Source organism: Vipera ursinii, assembly GCF_947247035.1.
Source record: "Vipera ursinii genome assembly, chromosome: 2".
Lineage (NCBI taxonomy): Eukaryota > Metazoa > Chordata > Lepidosauria > Squamata > Viperidae > Vipera > Vipera ursinii.
This window is the reverse complement of record NC_139513.1, coordinates 178,166,225-178,185,964: the sequence shown is the minus strand read 5'-3', so window position 1 is coordinate 178,185,964 and position 19,740 is coordinate 178,166,225. Positions and strand designations below refer to the sequence as shown.

The 19,740-nt window shown below is 42.3% G+C and overlaps 1 protein-coding gene across 1 annotated transcript in view; it reads right to left on the bottom strand.

Moving 5' to 3' along the window:
• Positions 1-3,957: 3,957 nt before the first annotated feature.
• RGL3 (ral guanine nucleotide dissociation stimulator like 3) overlaps positions 3,958-19,740 on the bottom strand; it is a gene marked incomplete at both ends in the record, with an annotated part of 33,110 nt that continues 17,327 nt past the window's right edge. The window contains 4 exon segments of the mRNA XM_083353463.1: positions 3,958-4,500; positions 10,801-10,986; positions 14,042-14,191; positions 18,085-18,301. Coding sequence (XP_083209589.1) covers positions 3,958-4,500; positions 10,801-10,986; positions 14,042-14,191; positions 18,085-18,301 — 1,096 coding nt within the window.

Genomic DNA, 19,740 nt, shown 5'->3' with positions numbered 1-19,740 from the left:
CAGCCTCTGAGATATTGCAATACTGCTATCATGTGACCCCTAGTCCTTCTTTTCATGAGACCAAACATACCCAATTCCCGCAACCATTTTTCATATCTTTTAGCCTCCAGCCCCTTAATCATCTTTGTTGCTCTTCTTTGCACCCTTTCTAGAGTCTTAACATCTTTTTTATATTGTGGCAATCAAAAATGGATACAATGTTCCAAGCATGATGTAGTATCTTCTTTCAAATCATCCTCTGTTCTCTGCCATGTATGTTTTAAAGGAAGTCTCTGGATTTGCAGAGAAAAAAAACATATGTCTAGCCAAAGGCTGAGGGATAAAGACATTATACAGATTATGCCAACTGACTCTTCTTGATGCTGTAGGGGAAAAGGCCTTTCTCTGGGGATTCAATTGGGCATCTTCATGGGATGATCTGTGATGGCATGGGTACCACAGAGAATGGAAAATAGGAAAACCTACATATATGGTTCCTTTCAGTTCTGCATTAATTTGGAAATGATTTCTCTTTGCATTCTTTGCCTTTTGACCAGAGCACTGGCCAGTGGTGAGTGTGCAGCCTGGGTTAGGTAGGGAGGTTTGGAGCTGAAGGCAAAAAGGAGGAACTACAAACAGAAAGTTGTTTAGGGATGATAAGAGGGCTTCTTCTGCAAAGGACTTGTTTATTTCAGGCACTTGTACTTTTTGAAAACAGATAGTAGAGCTCTAGTCCCTTATCTAACCCCCTCCCCCCAAATTGGCTGTTATTTTCAAAGAAATTTTTCTCTTTATAAATACATTTATTGATTTGCTATATTGCTAGTGAAATAGCAATGTCATAATTTAACATTCCTGATATATTTGGCCAAATTTCATCCCTACATGAGCAGGGGGGTATGTGGGAGAGTGGGGTTTGCTGTCTGTTTATAGAGAGTAGCTTGCCCTGTCAGTCTTGGTGAGAATTACTTTGTTTTTCTGGGCAAGCTTCCATATCATGGGCTACAGCTACAACCATTTTTTGTTTTTTGGAAATGTCTCTGGTCTGTATCACTCAGATGATGCTTCAGACTCGTGCTTTGCTTTATTTTTTGATTATAATAATCTAATCAGAAAACCAGGAGTGTAATAGTTAAACACATCACTTTAGAAACTGGGCGGCTGTGAATTCTAAGGTTCCTTGAGGCACAAAGTCAGGTGGGTGATCTTGGTCGAGTCACTTTTTCTCAGCCCTGGGAAGGAAGCAAGGGCAAACCACTTCCAAAAAGCCTTGCCAAGAAAACTTCAGGGACTTTCCAAGCAGGTGCAAAAGTCAACAGTGATTCAAAATCAAGAAAACAAAATCCCACACAAGGCCTGTTTGCAGACTAGTGGCTTCAAAGTTGTTACTACTAAACTAGACACACTAGTGTCATAGTAGGGACTACATGATAATCCCATCTCATGAACACAATTGTCTTTGTATGTTTGAGTTACAGCATAGGAACACCAACTGTAGCCTGGGATTGCATTTCCCCAGACTATAACTGGAACAGCTCTCTGTGGGCGCGCCAGACCTTTGGAACAGCTTACCGGTTGAGCTCCGGACGGCCCCCGACCTTCGCTCCTTCCGGCGCGATCTTAAAACATTCTTTTTCGAAAAAGCTGGCCTGGTCTGATGGGGTGGGGTTGGGTTTTTTAAAATTAGTTTTTAACTTAATATGTATTGATTTTATGGGCATGATGTTTAATTGGTTTTTAATGGTTTTTTAATTTTTGTATCTGATTTTTATTGTGTATTGCCCTGTTCACCGCCCTGAGTCCTTCGGGAGAAGGGCGGTATAGAAATCAAATTATTAAATTAAATTATTAAATTAAACATCCAGTTAAGTTTCAAGCCCACTTTTGCACTCTCCTTCTTCACCCGCAACAAAAGGCTCTTTAGTTCCTCTTCACTTTCTGCCATTAAAGTGGTATCATCTGCATATCTTAGGTTGTTGATATTTCTCCCGGCAATCTTAATTCCAACTTTTGATTCATCTAGCCCTGTCTTTCTCATGATGTGCTTCTGCATATAAGTTAAACAGGTAGGGCGAAAGTATACAGCCTTTCCCTTTCCCAATTTTGAACCAATCAATGGTTCCATGTCCAATTCTCACTGTTGCTTCTTGACCCACATATAGGTTTCTCAAGAGACAAATAAGATGGTCTGGTACTCCCATCTCTTTAAGAACTTGCCAGAGTTTGTTGTGATCCACACAATCAAAGGCTTTAGCATAGTCAATGAAGCAGAAGTAGATGTTTTTCTGGAACTCCCTAACAGTGTGGTTTACCTCTTAGAAATTTCAGAGAAAGCCTTGAATTTTGTCACTTTTGTGCAGGCTAATCTTATACTGTGGGCCAAGCTAACAACTTAAGGGCAATTCAGGGCTTTCTCTGAAATTTCTAAGAGATAAACCACACTGTTCTGAGTGAAAATTGTTGCAGTACGTAATCATCTTATTTTCCCTTCATCTGAAAAATAAATCAAAGCACCTTTTGCTTTAGGGAGAGGGAAACTTTCCCTAGAGACAACAGAGCAATATGCATTTCAAGTGCTAAAGTCTCAAGCATCATCAACAACAACAACAACAAAAAAGAATCTACCAGCTATGCATGATATGTTAAAATTCCTACTTCGGCCAGGATGGTAGATCATCCTTGCACTCAAGGCTATCCTTGGCAAGGTAACAGGTGAACCTTTGGGGGTCTCCAAATTGTGCTTCCCCACTGTGATGGAATGTAGAAGAATGGATTCCCAGGAGGGAGGGGGTGCATTCCAAAAAAAAAAAAAAAAGGAGGCAGCTCAGTCCAGCTATTTTGTGTGAGAAAGAGAGTGACAACAGTTCCTCCCTTTTAGTTCTCATAGTATGTGCTGGATGTAGATAGTAGAATGCTTCAGTTTGGCAAGATTCTGTCTTGTGTTGAACAATAAAAAAAATCTGTTTGGAAGAATCACCATGTGTCTTTCTTGGTTTCTGGACCTGACACATTCTCAGTTTAAGACAGCAAAAATAAAGTACTGTTTCTTGTTGTTTTTAGGTCTACAGGTAATCCATTTTTTTTCTGAATCAGGGAATGAATTAAATGATTGAATTACAGCTTACGTGGGAGTGGGCAGCATCTTCAAAGCCTCAAGGGAGTTGGGCAAGATTGCCTTAGCACTTTTATGGACTACTGTTTGGTTCTTATACTGTTTTGGTTCTTATGCATCTTGTTCATAAAATTATTCCAACCCTGTTACTGATAATTGTGATAGAATTGAGCAAGCAGCACTAAATATTTAGGATATTCTGTCATTCAGAGAATCTTGATTAATTTAATTAAAAAAGATTTGTACTGCTGTATGAAACGTGTACATTCTCATAATAACTGGAATATCTGGAGAGCAGGAAGGAAGAAGGCTTAAAGAGTGCAGCACAGGTATATTGAAGCTTGTCATACCTGCGTACCTCTGTGTTTGGGATTTGGTGGGTCTCTTTTCAGCAAAGCTAGGGTAGATTGTGTGGACTCCACCTGGTAGTTCTACAAGCAACAAAAATGGGAAATATTACAGAATCATGTGAAAAGAAATGTATGCTTTCACATACCAAAGATATCACTATCACAGAGCATCCATCTACACAGGTCTGCCCTTGACTACACTATTAAATTTGAAGGCCATGAATATGTGAACATCACCTTCCCTTAAAACCAAAGACTAGCTCAGTTTTTTGAAGCAACCAGGTGCTATCATTTGGGGACTTCTCAAAATGCTACTTGCAACCACAGGTGGCAAAAGCTGCTTTTTGGAATTGATGGCCTTTGGGCAGTATGATTGTAGATCTCCCAGGAGGAATCTGAGTGGGCAAAGCAGGATCCCACAGATGACCAATTCAGAATAATTACAATCTTTCATGGATTCTTCAGATTTTTAGCCACTTGCATGTTACAGAAGTGTTGTAATCAGACAAGCTATCTTTAGCTTGGAAGATCTGTTCCTATGCTGTTCAACTCTTGATCACTCTGTTCTACAAGAGATGTTGGTGGGGACTCTGACCAAAATGATGTCCTCTTGGAAGCATAAGAAGGTGACTGTGGCACAGAAGAAGGTGTTTGCAATTTCTGCACAATATGAGGGGGAACTAGGTGTTGAGGAACAGACAGATAGGGAGGGGGAGAATCAGGGGAGGCTATTACTGACTGATTTTCCAAAAACCAGGAGGAAGGAGCAAAAAATGGGTGTGTTGAAAGACATGACCTAAAGTGTGGATCCTCAGCAGGGAGGGATGGAGAAAGGGAAACTGGGCTATTCGGTGCACTATGTGAAAATACGAAACATGAACTGGCAGCAAGGGTGCCAAAATCTTTGAGAGAGGGGATATGGCGAAGAGCAGCTTTGCTCCCAGGCTTTGTCCTCAAGTGTGGTTCCCTGATGATTCCCTTTTTCTGGAGCAGGAAGAAGTCATGGGGTCCAGCAGGATTCATGGCATAGAAAACATTTGCACTGTCAGGAATCAGCAGCTCTTCAGGGGAGAAAAAGAACAAAACACAGAAAGAATGAGAGTGTGTGAGCATCTCCCCTCCTTCCATCTTAAAAGAATAACAGAGCTGGAAGGGACCTTGGAGATCTTCTAATGCATGGAAGAGGCCCTAGACCATTTCAGACAAGTGGCTGTCCAGTCTCTTTAAAAGCCTCCAGTGATGGAGCACCCACAACTTCTAAAGGCAAGCCGTTCCACGAGTTTATTGTTCTATTAGGAAATTTCTCCTTAGTTCTAGGTTGCTTCTCCCCTTGATTAATTTCCATCCATTTCTTCTAGTCTTGCCTTCTGGTGCTTTGGAAAATAAGTTGATCCACTCTTATTTGTGGCAGCCTCTGAGATATTGGAACACTGCTATAATGTCACATTTAGTCCTTCTTTTCACTAGACTATACATACCCAATTCCTGCAATCATTCTTCACATGTTTTAACCTCCAGTCCCCTAATGATCTTTGTTGCTCTTCCCTGCACTCTTTCTAGAGTCTCAACATCTTTTTTATATTGTGGTGATCACAACTGGATGCAGTATTCTAAGTGTGATCTTACCAGGGCATTATAAAACAGAAGTAACATTTAAAATGATTTTGATTCTATCCCTTTGTACTGGCTTTTTGGTGGCTGCAGCACACTACTGACTCATATTTAAGTAATTGTCCAGTAGGAATTCAAGATCCCTCTTGCAGTTACTGCTATTGAGCCAAATTTCATCTAATCTTCTGTACATTTAATTATACCTAATTAATTACTTTAATTTACTTACATCTAATTTTCTGTACATTTGGTTTTTCTTGTTTAAGTGTAAAACCTTACTTTTCTCACTACTGAATTTAATTTTCATGGTTCCGACTAATGAGACAGATTAAAGAACAGTCCAGCATTGTTTTATTCTAAAAAGTCTATAATAATGAGAATGAAGTATCGGCACTCATGGATGGAAGCCAGAATCTGAAACCTCCTCCGCTAAACACATCATATCACACACAATTCCTTCCCTTAATTACACATCATAAATCACATTATCCAATTAGTTTAACATGTAAAGTTTTACTTCCTTTCTGTAGCGCCCCAATCTTATCAAAACAACCGCCATTAACTCCCCCCCTTCATTGATTCAAAGCAAAAACGTTAGAAGGAAAAAACTGCCTCTTATATTGAGAGAAAAAACATCCAATGTTTGCAGCACTGACATTCATTTTGTTAGATAGGGCTCAGTGTTCAAATTGAGATCCTTCTGGATCTTGAGCCTATCTTCTTGGGTGCCAGCTTGGTGTTGTCTGCAAATTTGATGAGTTCCCCCTTCTATCCCCTCACCTAAATAGTTAATGAAGATATTGAAGAGCATTGGGGCTAAAACAGAACCTTGGGGTACCCGGCTTCTTACTTCCCTCCCTGTAGATGTAGTTCCTTTAAGGACTACACATTGAGTGAGGTTTGTCAGCTAGTTACAAATCCATTTGCTGGTGATGCTGTCTAGCCCACATTTTTTTAGCTTACCAATAAGTAGGTTGTAGTCTACTTTGTCAAATGCCTTACTGAAATCCAAGTTATGTTATGTCCACAGCTTCTGGTTATAACTTTGCTTACTTCTAGGTGTTCACAGATCTGCTGCTTGATTATCTTTTCCAGGATTTTCCCAGGTATTGATGTCAGGCTGATAGGCCTGTGGTTTCCTGGATCTGTTTTTTTTCTCTTTCTTGAAGATGGGAACCATATCAGCTTTTTTCCAGTTCTCTGGTAGTTCCCCAGTGCTCCAGGATCTTTGAAAGAGATGGTGTAATGATGCAAGATCACGTTTGTCAGCTCCTTTAGAACTCTGAGAAGTAAACTATTAGGCACTGGTGATTTGAACTCATCTAGAGTTCTTGCCTATTTTAATTCGAATTCCTAGTCTGTCTTTTATACTTCTGTCTTTGGTAGATTGGGCTATTGTTTTCTTTTTGTGTGAAGACAGATGCAAAGAAAAAATTAAGCAGCTCTCCCTGCTACCTGTTACTTCCTTGCCTTCTTCTCACATTAGTGGGAATTTTTTAAAAAAAATCTTGGTTTTTTATATGTTGAAAGCTTGTTGTTATTGTTGTTGTTGTTGTTGTTGTTGTTGTTATTATTATTATTATTATTATTATTATTATTATTATTATTATTATTATTATTATTATTATTATTATTATTATTACACTTGTTGTAAGTCTTAGTTCATTTTGAGCCTTAGCTTTCCTCACTTCATCTTTGCACGTTCAGGCTATATGCTGGTATTCTGCCTTAGATATGTGTCCCTTTTTCCACTTTTTACACTGGTTTTATACAGTCTAAGACACTGGTTTGTTTATGTTCTATTGCTTATGTCTGCATTGTGTTGAACTCTAATATGACATGGTCAGTCTTGCTCAAAGTTCCTGCAACTTTAACCCCCTCTATCATTTGTTCTTTATTAAGAGTTTGTCATCCTGTTTTGGATGACAAAGTTGTCAAATAGGTTGGTCAGGAACCTGTTTGATCTCCTACTTGATGTAGAATTTGTGTCCTAGTTGATGTGCTTGTGGGGGGGATCCAGGGTTCTCCAGTGGAGGGGTGGGTGGGACTGGGATGGGCACCAGGGCATGGTCCATCAGAGGAGCTTCACCTTCCCTCTTAGGCTGTGCAGGGGACTCCCAGACGGTGGTGCGGGCTGCCCACAGCCCTGGGTAGCAGAGGGCAAGCACCCAGCCTGGCCCTCGAGCTCCTAGGGCACCAGGACACTGCAGCTCAACCCAGTCCAGCCCCACTTTCCTGAGGGGGCGCTGGCTGTACTTACCTCCTCCTCAAGGCTGCTGCTGTGCTCACTCTCCTTGGCCAGGTTGCTCGTGGTGGGTGCAGGAGGGCAAAGTGCGTGGGCCAGAGGGAGGCCCACTCCATCTCCCTGCGAGGACACCTGGCTTTGTAAACAAAGCATCCTTCATAATAGGATGGGAGACCACCAGGTTAGGCCAGGAGGAAGGGGCAAGGGGATGGCAAAAGGGCAGCAGGGCTGCTGGTGGCCAAGTGCTAAGGCAGGACTTCCCTCAGAGCCTCCCTTCCTCTCATTATAATCTTCCTTCCTTCCTTCCTTCCTTCCTTCCTTCCTTCCTTCCTTCTTCCTTTTCTTTTTTCCCTTCTCTCTTCATTCTCCTTTCTTTTTTCTTCCCCTCTTTCCTTTTTCCTTCCTTGCTCTCTTCCCCTCTTTCCTTCTTTTTGTTTGTCTTTCCTCTTTCCCTTTCTCCTTTCCTGTCCCTTCTTGGATGCTCAAATGCAAAAGGGGGAACATTTCTCAATGCCTCCTTGCCTTGTGATCAAATGCCACTTTTGCTAGTAGTCTGTGGCCATTTAAAAGACCGAGAGCAAACCAGGCTCAGTTTATCCCATGCTTACATTTAGTGGGGGTGTCCACAGACAGCAGAACTGTCAAAAGGGTGGCTGTGATAGTTGATCAGAGCTTCTCTGTTTTCTATGTACAACACCTTTAGCATTTAGGAACAGAGGTAAGTTAGTTGCTTTTCTATTAATACATAATCCTTAAAAGAACTCTCCTGCAGGGACCCTGCCATGGTCTAATTCAGACTGGAAATATAGGAAAGGAAAATATTTTCCCCTACTCTGCTTTGTCCTGCTTTCCCCACTGGAAATGGCTGTTAGCAACATACAAGGAAGGGATAAGAGCTCATAATTTGCCAACAAGGTTCTGTCTGTGACAAAACAGAACACAAAATTGTTTTCTCCTTTGAACTGGGGCATTTCCAACCGAATTGCCCCTTCCTTCCTTCCTTCCTTCCTTCCCTCTTTTCTTCCTCCTTCCCTTCTCCTTTTTTCTTCCTCCCTCTCTCCTTCTCTTCCCCTTTTTCCTTCTTTCCTCCCTCCTTTTTTCCTTCCTTTGTTCCTCCTCCCCTTCCCCCTTTTTCTTTCCTTCTTCTCCCTTGCTTTCCTTCTTTCCTCCCCTTTTTCTTTCCTTACTCTTTCCCTCCCCTTTTCCTTCCTCCCTCCCTCCCCTCTCCCTCCTTCCCTCCTTCTCTTCCCTTTTCTTTCTTTCCTCTCCTTTTTTCCTTCCTTTGTTTCTCCTACCCTTCCCTTTTTCTTCCCTTGCTCCCCTTTCCTTCTTTCTTTCCTCCCCTTTTCTTTCCTTACTCCTTCCCTACCTCCTTTTTCCTTCCTCCCTCCCTCCCTCCCTTCTCCCTCCCTCCCTTTCCTTCCTTCCTTCCTTCCTTCCTTCCTTCCTTCCTTCCTTCCCTCCCTCTCTCCCTTCTCCCTCCCCTTCCTTCCTTCCTTCCTTCTTTCCCTCCCTCCCTCCCTCCCTTTCCTTCCTTCCTTCCTTCCTTCCTTCCTTCTTTCCCTCCCTCTCTCCCTCCCTCTCTCCCTCCCTTCTCCCTCCCTCCCCTTCCTTCCTTCCTTCCTTCCTTCCTTCCTTCCTTCTTTCCCTCCCTCTCTCCCTCCCTCCCTTTCCTTCCTTCCTTCCTTCTTTCCTTCCTTCCTTCCTTCCTTCCTTCCCTCCCTCTCTCCCTTCTCCCTCCCCTTCCTTCCTTCCTTCCTTCTTTCCCTCCCTCCCTCCCTCCCTCCCTCCTTCCTTCCTTCCTTCCTTCCTTCCTTCCTTCCTTCCTTCTTTCCCTCCCTCTCTCCCTCCCTCTCTCCCTCCCTTCTCCCTCCCTCCCCTTCCTTCCTTCCTTCCTTCCTTCCTTCCTTCCTTCTTTCCCTCCCTCTCTCCCTCCCTCCCTTTCCTTCCTTCCTTCCTTCCTTCCTTCCTTCCTTCCTTCCTTCCTTCCTTCCTTCCTTCCTTCCTTCCTTCCTTCCTTCTTTCCCTCCCTCCCTCCCTCCCTCCCCTGCTTTTTTTTAAGCTGCCAGAGGCTCCGGACCACCTGCCACCTGCAGCAGGCAGTGGTGGGCAGAGGCATTTTGACCTCTCCCCCCTGTTGTTCCTTCTGCCTTGCTCTCAGCTCACCCCTCCCAGACCCGTGCACACGTGTTTGTGTGTGTGGGGGGGTCTCACCCCTTGCAGCCCCGTACCCTCAAGAGAGACCTTCTCCGATGGCAGGCTGCAAACTAATGAAAGCTGTGTTTTTGGAGTACTTGTTTTTTTTCTCTCAACGTGCCTCCGATCGCATCGCGCCTTGACCCCCTCAGTTCCTGCCCCCAACCCCGTGGAAGGCTGCAAGAAGCTTCCATCGCAGCTTCTCTTATCTCTCCCTTTCTTTTCCTCCCCAATGTCACAGCATGGGGCTGCAAGGTTTGAGACGCTTGCCCGCGCGCGCGTGCGCACGCACACACAACACACACACACACACACACAAATATGTGCGTGCGTGTGGAAGAGGTGGCTGAGAGCCATGTACAGGCCCTTCAGGCACAGAAGCAACAATGGGGGAGGGTCAAAATGGGAAGCCTCCTGCACAGAGCCTCTGGCAGCTAAAAAAAAATAAACCTGAGAAGTGCTCAAAAGGCAGTCCCTTTCCCAGCTCACTCCTTCCTTCCCTCCTTCCTTCCCTCCCTCCCTCCCTCCTTCCTTCCTTCCTTCCTTCCTTCCTTCCTTCCTTCCTTCCTTACTTCCTTCCTTCCTTCCTTCCTTCCCTACTTCTCTTTCCTTCCTCTGCATTCAGGAGAGGATGATGGGAGGTGGAGAGATTGCCAATGCTGCTGGTGGCTATGCTGCCACCGGCCGTAGCTATCCCATGCAGGCAGGGGCAGTCCCAGTGAAAGGGAAGCCTGCTGGCCGCGAGGCTCAGTCAGCGAGTGGGCGTGGCACTGATCTACCAGTGGGGGCCATCAAAGCCAGAACGCGCTCAGCCTTAGATCCACGGGGCAGCCCTGGAGCCAGCGAGGGTCCCCCTGCCGTCTCTGCCCAGCCCCACACACGAATGCTGGTGTCCTGGGGGCAAGGGAAGTGCTGTCACTACTTCAGCTCCTTCCTCTCCACCCCACTACCACTTCTTTAGGACGGTCGCATAAAACCTGCCAGGTGCCAAAGTACCACTGGTGGTACATGTACCACCGGTTGAAAAGCCCTGGACTAGAAGACCTCCAAGGTCCCTTCCAAATCTATTGTTCTGTTATTGTGTATTCTGTTATAATGCAATTCCCCCTCCTCTAGCAAAATCTGTTTACAGTTTATATCCTTCTATCAGTATATTCCAGTTGTTTCATTCCACCAAGTTTCAGTAATGGCAACTATATCATACCTGCCCTCGTGTACCAGTACTTCAAGAACTTCTTGTTTGTTCCCCAAAGTTTGAATTGGTGTATAGGCATCTGAGTCCTTTATGGCTGGTCCTGCCGATCACATGCTGCATCACTGTTTTGCTGGCCTCTGGCTGTCTCCACTAGGATCTCTTCTAGGATTCTGCAATTCTTACCTTGACCACCCTCCAGAAGTTGCAGAAGTTGGTAGTTGCATGGTGAGTCCTCTTCCAGTTTGTGCTTCTGCAAGGCCCGCTGTATCACAGCTGTGGTCTTATCCTGGCTAGTGATCTGTAGGGAGAAGTCATTCACTTATAGGTAACCACAGGTGAGTCTGATAGACCCAGATATGTGACAACACTCTTAAAAGATGAAACAACACATATAAGTGGCATTATTATCAACCAAATAGAAAAGTGGTCTCAGTGAAGACATCATAGGCTCTTAGTTGCCCATTCTCTAGTGTATTGCATTAAGTAGATCCATTATCCAAAAATGCTGTTGTTTTTTAAAAAAACACTAATTCCACCTCCATACACATCAGTGTACCCAACTGAATGCAGAATTCCAGAGAATAGCTAGAAGTGGTAAGAATGCCTTCTTAAATGAACAGTGCAAAGAAATAGGAAAAAAAACAATAGAATAGGGAGGACCAGAGATCTCTTCAAGAAAATTGCAGAGATGAAGGGAATGTTTCATGCAAAAATGGGCATGATAAAGGACCAAAATGGCAGGGAACTAACAGAGGCAGAAGAGATTAAGAAGAGGTGGCAAAATTACACAGAAGATCTATACAAGAACGAGCTTAACATCCCTGATAACCATGATGAGGTGGTCACTGACCTCGAGCCAGACATCCTAGAATGTGAAGTGAAGTGGGCCTTAGGAAAGCTGAGCAACAACAAAGCTAGTGGAGGTGACAGTATTCCAGCTGAGCTATTCAAAATCTTCAAAGACAATGCAGTAAAAGTGCTACACTCAATTTGCCAGCAAATTTGGAAAACTCAACAGTGGCCACAGGATTGGAAAAGGTCAGTTTACATTCCAATTCCAAAGAAAGACAGTGCCAAAGAATGTTCAAACTATTGCACCATTGCACTCATTTCACATGCTAGTAAAGTTATGCTTAAAATCCTGCAAGCTAGACTCCAGCAGTACGTGGATCAAGAACTACCAGAAGTACAGGCAGGATTTTGAAGAGGCAGAGGAACTAGAGAACAAATTGCCAACATACGCTGGATCATGGAGAAAGCTAGGGAGTTCCAGAAAAACATCTACTTTTGCTTCATTGACTATGCTAAAGCCTTTGATTGTGTGGATCACAACAAATTGTGCAAGTTCTTAAAGAGATGTGAGTACCAGACCATTTTATTTGTCTCTTGAGAAACCTATATGTGGGTCAAGAAGCAACAGTGAGAACTGGACACGGAACCACTGATTGGTTCAAAATTGAGAAAGGGAAAGGCTGTATACTGTCGCCCTACCTATTTAACTTATATGCAGAGCACATCATGAGAAAGGCAGGGCTAGATGAATCAAAGTTGGAATTAAGATTGCCGGGAGAAATATCAACAGCCTAAGATATGCAGATGATACCACTCTAATGGCAGAAAGTGAAGAGGAACTAAAGAGCCTCTTGTTGCAGGTGAAGAAGGAGAGTGCTAAAGTTGGCTTGAAACTTAACATTAAGAAAACCAAGATCATGGCATCCGGCCTTCTCAATTCCTGGCAAATAGAGGGAGGTAGTGACAGATTTTATTTTCCTAGGCTCCAAGATCACTACAGATGGGGACTGCAGCCAAGAAATTAAAAGATGCTTGCCTCCTGGGGAGGAAAGCCATGGCAAATCTAGACAGCATACTAAAAAGCAGAGACATCACCCTGCCAACAAAAGTGCGTATAGTCAAGGCTGTGGTCTTCCCAGTTGCAATGTATGGCTGTGAAAGTTGGACCATAAGAAAGGCTGATCATCAAACCTTGGCAAGAGCCTTGGTGGAGCAGTGGGCTAATGCCTCCTTAAGTAACACCAGCTGCCTGCAATTAGTGCAGGTTCGCATCCCACCAGGCTCAAGGTTGACTCAGCCTTCCATCCTTCCGAGGTAGGTAAAATGAGGACCCAGATTTGTAATAATGCCGCTTGGGGTTTGTGTGAAAGCCCTAATAAGCAGGCATATACATAGAATGAAGGCTACTGCTAAGCTTGTAAGCCGCCCTGAGTCTTCGGAGAAGGGCAGGATATAAATGGAAGTTTTTTAAAACAAACAAACAATTGAGGCCTTTTAACTATGGTGCTGGAGAAGACTCCTGCGAGTCCCTTGGACTGCAAGGCAATCAAGCCAGTCAGTCCTAGAGGAGATCAACCCTGACTGCTCTTTAGAAGGCCAGATCCTGAAGTTGAAATTCAAATACTTTGGCCACCTAATGAGAAGGAAGGACTCACTGGAGAAGAGCCTAATGCTGGGAAAGATTGAGGGCAAGAGAAGAAGGGGACGACAGAGAATGAGGTGGCTGGCTGGAGTCACTGAAGCAGTAGGCATGAGCTTAAATGGACTCCAGGAAGGCCTGGAGGAACGTTGTCCATGGGGTTGCAATGGGTCGGACACGACTTCGCAACTAACAACAACAACACACATCACAGTCCTCAAATGTGATACTGGTAAATCTCCAGAAATGCCTTCTCCTAACTAGTGTCCTCCAGTTGCATAGGACAGCTCTCATAATTTCCAGCCTTTGCTCACAGCAGGTAGGAAGTATAGAGGCTTGATATTAAGCACTTTTGAAAAACATCAAATTGGAAAAAATTGCTCTAGAGGATGGAAACAATCCAGTCTTATTCTCACCAAACAAAAAAATTTCCAAATGCACAAAGTAAAACCATAAAAGTTTTCAGAAGTATGTATAGATTCCTTAGTTCTCTTCTTTCCCATACATGTATCAATCAGTCTTGGTAATTTACAGGCATATAGACTTTAACTCCCAGAAACCCACAGGCAGCATGGCGGTTGATGAGAATTTCAGGAGTTGAATTGCACACATCTGAAAACTGCCAAGGTTGAAAAACCTTACTCTAGATACTTTGGTTCATTTTTGTTCTAGATCACTTATTTTGTGATATTTATTCTTCACTTTCTCAGTTCACAGCTTCCATGTACAGAAACTGTAAATCTGGGGATTTCCTGATTTTCTTCATTGTTCTGGTGCAATCAGAGAACCCTCATCACTTTAATCATGTGCAATCTTTTGGCATGCTTTCCAGTCATGTCTTTTTAAACCTGCCCCAGATATTTCCTGCAATCCAGAACTTGTGGCTTCTCTTCCACAATACTGCCCTCTCTTGGTAACTTACCAGAATGCTGCGATAAAGGTTTCCATTTCCACAGATATTGTTCATATGGACACGGACAATGCGAGATTCTGTCTCTCCCTGTTTAGAGATGGAAGGTGGCACAGGTTGCTCACGCAGAGGGCAGGTTTTCAACTGAGTTACAGGTGGATCCTAAGCAGAGGAGAATGACCAAAAGTGAAATATTATGCCTTTTAAAATGGTATACTTCACCATTTTTGATGTGCCACAAGAGAGTTTTGTGTATGCAAATTGTAACCTATGATGTTGGGGGAACAAATGGTTTATTCTGAGAGCCTAACCAGAGATCCAAGTATCAGAATCTAAAGTAAAACACATTCCAGAATTCTGGGATGGGTTTCAGAAATTCCCCAGGTTTACAGTTTCTGTACAAGGAAGCCATGAACTGAGAAAGTGAAGAATAAATCTTGCATAATAAGTGATCTGGAACAAAAATGAACCAAAGTATCCAGAGCAAGGTTACTCAAACTTGGCGGTTTTCAGATGTGTGGACTTCAACTCCTGAAGTTCTCATCAACAGCCATGCTACCTGTGGATTTCTGGGAGTTAAAATCTACATGCCTGTAAATTACCAAGATTGAGAAATGAATGAGAAAGAAGAGAGCTAAGGAATCCATATATACCTCTGAATTAGGCAGTGAAAAATAATTTAAATTCATTCTTGGAATTAGAGAAATGATTGATCACACCATTTAGCAAAATTTTAATTTGGTAGAAAAATGAACAGGAAGGCTTAAATGGCTTCCAAATAGTATTTGTGAGCACAGTATTTCCTGGCACAGTATCAGATTGTCATCCATGTGATCTTTTGGGTAGAAACGTTACCTGTTTGTTCTCTATAGAAGACAGTGGGTAAGAAGACTCACCCATTATAGCAAACACCCATGTTAGTACGGTAAGTGAAGTAGGATATGGATACCTAATACTTGGATACTTGAAGCGCGGTGGTTGTCCTCAGTCACAAAAGATGCCACCTTTGGAGAAATGCAAGCTCCTCTCACCTTTTACAACGTGATTGGCAGCTGCCATTAAAGGCATGCAATCCTGAACAACCAAGCCATTTTATTTGAACTGGGCTTGGGTAAAAAGGGGAGAGAGAAGATATGGATGAAGGCATGAATAGAGTATGTGTGTGCATGTGCACACATGAACAGGCATGTAGATTGATTGTTGATCCTTCCTGGCAATCTACATAAGTTTCAAGGACAACATTGTTGCTTAGCCTTGTTCTAACGATATGAGTAATATTTTGAATTACAAATATAATTATAGCCTAGGTTACACAAACATCCACCTGCTTAATGAGGACAGCATAGATTTTGCTTCCATAGTGTATACTCCATAAAAAGCTTATAATGTGTCACATTAAACATATTAGTCTTAAAGGAAATGTTCCATCTAAGGAGTTAACATGGCTATCCAGCACCCATCATATGACCATACACAAGACTTGGTTTCCTGCAGTCTGTCAAGGTTAATGTTTTTGGAAAGTAGTAAGCATAGGAGGGCAGGGAGGGAGGGAGAAGAGAGGCTTCTTGCTGAGGAACTAGATGCTAAGTTAAAACATTTCACCAGACTCCAAGCCAAAGAAGTTACAGAGCAGAGGCAAAGAAGTGAAGCTAAGGAGAAAACTAAGAAGGGGGCAATAGTTCATGCTAATAGCAAAAATAATGAATCAGGGATGAAATTGATTTAAAAAATAATATAAATTGAGATTTCCTATTTAAGTTTCTTTTTAACATTGTTTTGTTATGTATATTTTATGTACAATTCTATTTCTGGTTTAATAAAGATTATTTAACATCTCAATGTGTTTTATAATTTTGGGAGTTTACGAATGTAAAGTGTGTTATGTACTTTTTTTCAAAAACTGCTGTTCCTTCCCCACCCTGGTCCAGGTTTGCCCAGGACAAGCCAATGGGGCTACTCAGAAGACATCATGACTTGTGCATCTGCTTCCCTGGCTTAGAAGGTACATTGCTTGAAGGTGCCACACTAATTTGGCACCCTATCCCTCACAAGACATAAAGAAGGTTGCAACTTCTCACAATTAATTGTTCTATTCTAACAAACAGGTGGTTTATTGCTAGTCTTTTTCTTCGGAGAGGGACTGCAGACTGTGATATAAGTATTCAACAAGTGACTTAAGGTTCTGCACTTAGGCAAGAAAAACCTGCCTGGTTTCTACCTGCACTGGTAGAAAATAGCCAGCACCTGGTTCAACAGTAATGCCTGTGAAAGGGATCCAGGTGGATCACCACTTAAGTAAGAGCCAACAGCTTGCTGCAGTGCCAAAAGGGCCAATGCAATACAATGCTGTATCAGCAGAAGCATAGCATCAATATCACGAGAAGTGACAGTACAGCTTTATACTGCACTAGTGAGGCCACACTTGGAATACTACACCGTTCTGGTCACCATGATACAAAAAAGATGCTGAGATCGTAGAAAGAGTGCAGAGATGAGCAACAAAGATAATAAGAGGTCTGAGGCTAAATTTTAATGTGAACGGTTAAGAAAACTAGGTATGTTTAACATACCCGTAATGAAGATATGGCTTAATGAAGATATGATAGCTCTCTTCAAGTACTTGAAGGGCTGATACAAAGAAGAGGGAGTCAACCTATTCTCCAAAGCACCTGAGGGCAGGACAAAAAGCAATGGGTGGAAGCATGTCAAAGAGAGATCCAACCTAGAATGAAAGAGAAATTTCCTGACAGAACAATTAGTCAATGGAATACCTTGCCTCTTGGAGTGATAGGTGCTCTATCATTGGAGGTTTTCAAGAAAAGATTGGACATGCATTTGTCTGGGATGGAATAAGGATTCCTACCTTGGACACGGGATTAGACTAGAGTACCTCCAAAGTCCCTTTCAGCTCTTATGATTCTATGATTTCTACGACTTGAAATTAAGTCTTTTTCAGTCCATAAATCTGTATCAAATGCAATCCTACTGCCTGCAATAGATCCCAACCCATCTACAAATCAGCCAATGAAACAAGAAAGAGAGAGTCTTCGCCACTAACATTTCTTGGCTGTGTCACTGCAAATAATCTGCAACTGATCCCAGAAATGAAGTAATAGTTAATGACTTGATCCTGGATTTGGTGCAATCTGCATCAAATTTTCTAGAACACATTCCAGGTTTTAATATTGCTGAAAAGAAAGAAAATAACCTTCTTATTCTAAGGCAGCTTCTTCCAATCTTGAAGCCTACAAATACAACCTCTAAATCTGAATCAGCATTCCTCCGCACACACCCCTTTGGGAGTGATAGTACCTTATTTTCACACTTTTGGAAGCCACCAGCTTGAAAAAAGTTACCAATCCATAGAAGTGGCTGAACGTTATCATTGTTTTCAAACAGAGAAGTAAAAATATAGAGATACAACATATACTGTAGTTTCTTTATTGTAATATCAACTTCAACAACTGATGTTTATGTTCCTTAATGGAAAATACAGCACTTACTAGCAAGAATGACATCCATTTCCTTCTATTACTCTCTTGGCCATTTTCTTCACAATGCCTGCATTTAATCTTGTTTGCTGTAGTCAGGACCCGTAGCCCAGATCTATGCCATGTTCTGCTACTGCTTGTAATTTTGTTTCAGACAATAAAGTCTTTGGGATAACAGCATCCAGAATGTTCTCCCGAGGAAAAAAAATGGACTGGGTTCCTTCATTAATACTTCCCAGGGGTTATGTTTGTTGTTGAAATTTTATTTTCTTGTGTTCTGTGGCAACAATATGATAACTTCATGTTTTTAAATTCTGTTTTTGATAATACTTATGATGATAATTTCCCAAAGTAGCCTTGTTCGGGCTGTTCATAAAACCCCCAAAAATGGTTATCAAAAAAGGGTAAAATATAGCAATTTAAAAAGACTGATCTTATAAAGCCAATTGTAGCACTTGTATTGTTATGGTGATTGTGTTCCACCAATTGCGTAAGTGTCCATTTCTGTTTTGCAAGAATCCCAAGACTTGAAAGATAGGATAGAAATAAAAATAAACATGTCACCTTGACTCCAGGGGATACCCGTGTTGGGGAGTAAGGGACACTGGATCCATCTTCAGAGTTAAGGCTACTAGAGGAACCCAGTGGCATAGTTGCAGTCTTTTCAGACCCGGAAGCAGTTGCAGATGGTTCTGAGCCCAAGAGGAGTCTGCAAAGAAGGAGGCAAAGGGGTCCAGACAGAGAGTTAAGGGAAACATGCAGTTTCACATATTCCTCATCTCTCTCCACGTTAGAATAAAAGCAAATGGATCCCAGCATATCCTCAGATCCATCTCATTATTTAACCCTCCATAATACTCTGGTCTCATCATTTCAACCCAGGAGCACAAATCATCTATGTGTATCTGAGCAGCCCAGGACTATATAAGGGCTTGAGTGGCTAGTATAGATCTGGGAGTAGAATGTGGATTTTATACTTCAGAAGCTGCTCAGGTTAAAGTTATTCCTTGCCATGTAATTCATCAATGGGTTTAGATCTTGGTCTCATCATTTTCTCTGAGTATCATTTTTCTCAGACCAACCCTGCATCCCCCTTTATAGAATGTGGTCCAGAAATAATTCCAATGATCATTTGGAAAGCTTTACCAGCTTGTAAATCCACTTACAGTGCCACCTTATTCAAAGAGTTTAATCAAAATTAGTAAACTTCTGAACGTCTCTTCTCATGAATACAATACCTAAATTTCTAATGCTAGTACAGTTATGCATTTAAAATATTCAATCATTCTCCATAGTCATTATATTTCTGCAACAGCCCATTTCTTCTGAAAATTCCCTCTTAGGAAATTTAATTTAATTTAGAAGTACCATCTCTTCCAAATTGTGCTTAATACTTAGAAAAAAGTAACTTGCAGATAGCTGAGTTCCAGGACTTTTCACATTATACTAGGGAAAGTGGGTTATAATTTTACTCTGAATAGTAACCGTATGACCTGGAAAGCCAAGACCCCTTGCAAATCTCCAGAGGCCTAGGTTGCCTGGATCCGATGGTACAGTATATGAAGACGGCGACATTGTGCCCCATATATACAGGAGCAGCTTTAGGTGCAGCCCTGTTGTCCCTCTGAATAGTCTAGTACCCTATTTTTTAACAATGGCCAGCCAGATGCTTCAGAAAACCACACAAATGAAGCACAAAGTAAACGGTTTAATTTGTTGATTTATAATTCCACTATGGTTTAATCTGTCCACACTCAAATTAACCCAGTTTTGGTTGCCCTTCCCCTCAGCATAAAAACAGACTGTAGGTATTGTGTAGTGAGCTTTAGTAGGCAAGGAGCAGACCAGCATAGTTACAACATCTTTATTGACTCAAACTAGAACTGGAGAACTGCAGGCAATTGCCTGTAATTTATACTCTGAGCTCACAGGGCCTTAACCAATCACAATACTTGGAAAGCCCACCCAAATATAAATGTTCCAAGTTTCCCTCCAAAACAGTTGGAGTTAACAGCCAGGGTCATCTAAAGGTTAGTTTCATTTTAGCTTCACAAACAGTTGGAGTTAAGTTAGTTTCACTTTACAGGGCTTAACACGACTTTATATATTTCAATACATAACAGTAGGAACCAAAAAAACCTCCCACAGGGTAGATGGGGTGCTTGTCTGGAGCCTGGAGGGAAGGATCGGGCATGCAAAAGGGCAGAGGATAGAAAGGAA